At 41.0% G+C, this 3,330-nt stretch overlaps 1 protein-coding gene across 1 annotated transcript in view; it reads left to right on the top strand.

Moving 5' to 3' along the window:
* ARSF (arylsulfatase F) overlaps positions 1 to 3,330 on the top strand; it is a 49,581-nt gene that overhangs the window by 21,542 nt on the left and 24,709 nt on the right. The window contains exon 7 of the mRNA XM_011962247.1: positions 976 to 1,112. Within this exon, the coding sequence (XP_011817637.1) occupies positions 976 to 1,112 (137 nt within the window). The remainder of the gene's footprint in view (positions 1 to 975; positions 1,113 to 3,330) is intronic.

Here is a 3,330-nt window from a genome sequence, read left to right on the forward strand (position 1 = left end):
TCCCTCCTTCCTTCCTTCCTTCCTTCCTTCCTTCCTTCCTTCCTTCCTTCCTTCCTTCCTTCCTTCTCAGATTCTCACTCTGTTGCCCAGGCTGGAGTACAGTGGTACAATCTCAGCTCACTGCAACTTCTGCCTCCTTGGTTTAGCAATTCTCCCACCTCAGCCTCCCCAGTGCTGGGATTATAAGAGCCCACCATCATGCCTGGCTAATTTTTGTATTTTTAATAGAGACAGGATTTCACCCTGTTGGACAGGCTGGTCTCGAACTCCTAACCTCAGGTGATCTGCCTGCTTCAGCCTCCCAAAGTGGTGTGATTACAGGTATGAGCCATTGTGCCTGTCCTCAAATCCATCTTTCCAAGGAGTTCTGGGCTGGATTTTTTAGGGGAATCATGGAGGTTCTTGGGGTCATTGATGGGTTGGGGTAAGAGGGAATGAAATCACCAGAATGTGGAAATGGCATGCTTTGGTAAGTCAGCTTCTCATAGGGTCCTTCAAAGAAGCAAACATCAGTAGTTTTCCTGGTATGCACAACCTGAAAGATTACCGCAAATGGAAAACTTAACATTTCATAATGTTATGTTATCATCCTGTGGGTCTATGTGATTCTAGGACAAATAGGTACCAAACAAGTAGGAAGACATAGATCAGAGAGCAAGCTGACCTCAGGATCAAAGCTGAGTATGCTGCAAGCTTAGTTCATTTTTGTTTCTCCCCCTCCCTTCCTCTCTGATTGATTTTATGAAGTTTATAGAGATGATTTCAGTAGCATCACCAAAGGGGTTAGGGAGCAGTTGAGGTGCTGCAGGATCATGGAATCCATTCCATGCAGGATGGGGCCCTTGGGTGGACACACTCTATCTTCTGCAGCATGGAGAAGAAGGAAGCAGGTCATGTCTATGAGAAGCCAAAACGATATTTTTCACATTCATGAATGTTGAAAACTCACAAGTAGTTTCATTGATGTCTTCTCAGGCACCGTAAGGAACCTTTCCTTCTTTTTTTCTCCTTTCTTCATGTGCACATACCTCTCCCCACCACGGATGACTTCATTGGCACCAGCAAGCATGGCTTGTATGGGGATAATGTGGAAGAGATGGACTCCATGATGGGTAAGTCACAGGACCTAGGTGGACAGAAACCAATGTGTTCTGATAGGACAGGACACCTGAAAACTGCTCTTGGTCAACCTGTAGAGTGAAGAGAATTATGCCTATGGGACAGGGTGGTCTGAGACATAAATGAGGTAATAGTTGCAAGCAATTGAGAAAGTCAGCAAAAAAACTATATGCATTTCCTCTCCTTTCTTTGCATGCTGTCCACTTATCAACTGGGGTCTTTGTCTACTTGACCGCATCTCCAGTGCTGGCCAGATAACAAATCAAATCTTCTTTTCAAAAATTTCAACTCTTGTTTTAGATTCAGGGAGGACATGTGCAGGTTTGTTACCTGGGTGTATTACGTGATGCTGAGGTTTAGAATCTGATCAAACCCTTCACCCAGACACTAAGCATAGCACCCAATAGTTAGTTTTCAATCCTTCCCCCACTCTTTCCTTCACCCCTCTAGTGGTCCCCAGTATCTATTGCTCTGATCTGTGTGCCCACGTATACTTGATGTTATGCTCCCACTTGTTTTGTTTTGTTTTTAAAAATAAATTTTATTGTGTATATTTAAGATTCACAACATAATGTTAAAAGATACATATAGATAGTAAAATGATTACTATCGTGAAGCAAATAGTAATCGTTAAGTAACATAATAGAGTAATATTAAGTAATAGTAATATAGTAAGCAAGTGTATCTATCATCTCACACTGCTACTTTTTTGTGACAAGATAAGCTAAAATCTATTTAACAAAAATCCAGCTGAGCACAGTGGCTCACATCTGTAATCCCGGCACTTTGGGAGGCTGAGGCGGGAGGATCACTTGAGCCTAGGAGTTTGAGACCAGCCTGGACAACATAGTGAGACCCTGTCTCTACAAAAATACAAAAATTAGCTGGGTGTGGTGGCATGCGCCTGTAGTCCCAGCTACTCAGGAGACTGAAGCGGAAAGATTGCTGGAGCCCGTAAATTGAGGCTGTAGTGAGTCATGATCACACCACTGCACTCCATGCACTCCAATCTGGGTGACAGTAGCTCCCACTTATAAGTGAGAACATGCAGTATTTGGTTTTATATTTCTGCATTAATTTGCATAGAATAATGTCCACCACCTGCGTCTATGTTGCTGCAAAGGACATGGTCTTGTTCTTTTTTATGGCTGTGTAGTATTCCATGGTGTATATGTACCACATTTTCTTTATCCAATCCACCACTGATGGGTACCTAGGTTGATTTATGTCTTTGCTCTTGTGAATAGTGCTGTGATGACCATAGAGTGCACATGTCTTTTTTTTTCTTTTCTTTTTTTTTTTTTTTGAGACAAGATCTCACTCTGTCCCTCAGGCTTAAGTGCAATGATGTGATCTCAGCTCACTAAAATCTCTGCCTTCTGGGGTAAAGCCATTCTCCTGCCTCAGCCTCCTGAGTAGCTGAGGCTATAGACACATGCTACTGTGCCCGGGTAATTTTTGCATGTTTTGTAGACGCAAGGTTTTTCCATGTTGCCCAGGCTGCTCTTGAACTCCCAAGCTCAGGTAATATGCCCGCCTCGGCCTCTCAAAGTGTTGGGATGACAGACATAAGTCACTATACCCAGCCCACATATCTTTTTGACAGAAAGAGAAATCGTATTTTTAGACTCTTTAGTGACATAGCCAACCTTTATTTCAGGTCTGTTGAGCACCAAGATCTTAGTTGGGAGTTGGGAATTAACTCGTAAGTCAGAATCCAGTACCCTCATGAACCCTGTAGAGAGAACAACGTAAATGGGATTTCCTAAGACTTACATGGTAAATATATTGATTAGCAAAATGGCTTCAATTTTCCAACATTAATGAAAGAAAACCACGAGTGAAACTCACATATGTGCAGGACACAAATTTAAAGTATAATATTTTCCAGGTACAGATATTGTGAAATATATGTCACTAAATAAAAAGACACTTTGGAAAATTAAACATGGAAAAAGCAAAGCCAATTTGAATAGTCTTAAACACATAAAAAATATAAAGTATTTAAAGATAGAAATAATATTCAAACAAAATACATACACGTGAATGGATGTTTATGTAGGTATAAGTGTGTTTGTCTCTGTAGTGTTTGTGTACATATGTTTAGAAACAGATGATCAACAGAGATAGATGATAGGTAAATAGATGATAGATGGATAGATAGATGATGGATTGATAGATAGTTGATAGATAGATGATAGGTAAATAGAT

The sequence above is a fragment of the Colobus angolensis genome, unplaced genomic scaffold (assembly GCF_000951035.1).
Source record: "Colobus angolensis palliatus isolate OR3802 unplaced genomic scaffold, Cang.pa_1.0 Scaffold587, whole genome shotgun sequence".
In the NCBI taxonomy this organism is placed as follows: Eukaryota; Metazoa; Chordata; class Mammalia; order Primates; family Cercopithecidae; genus Colobus; species Colobus angolensis.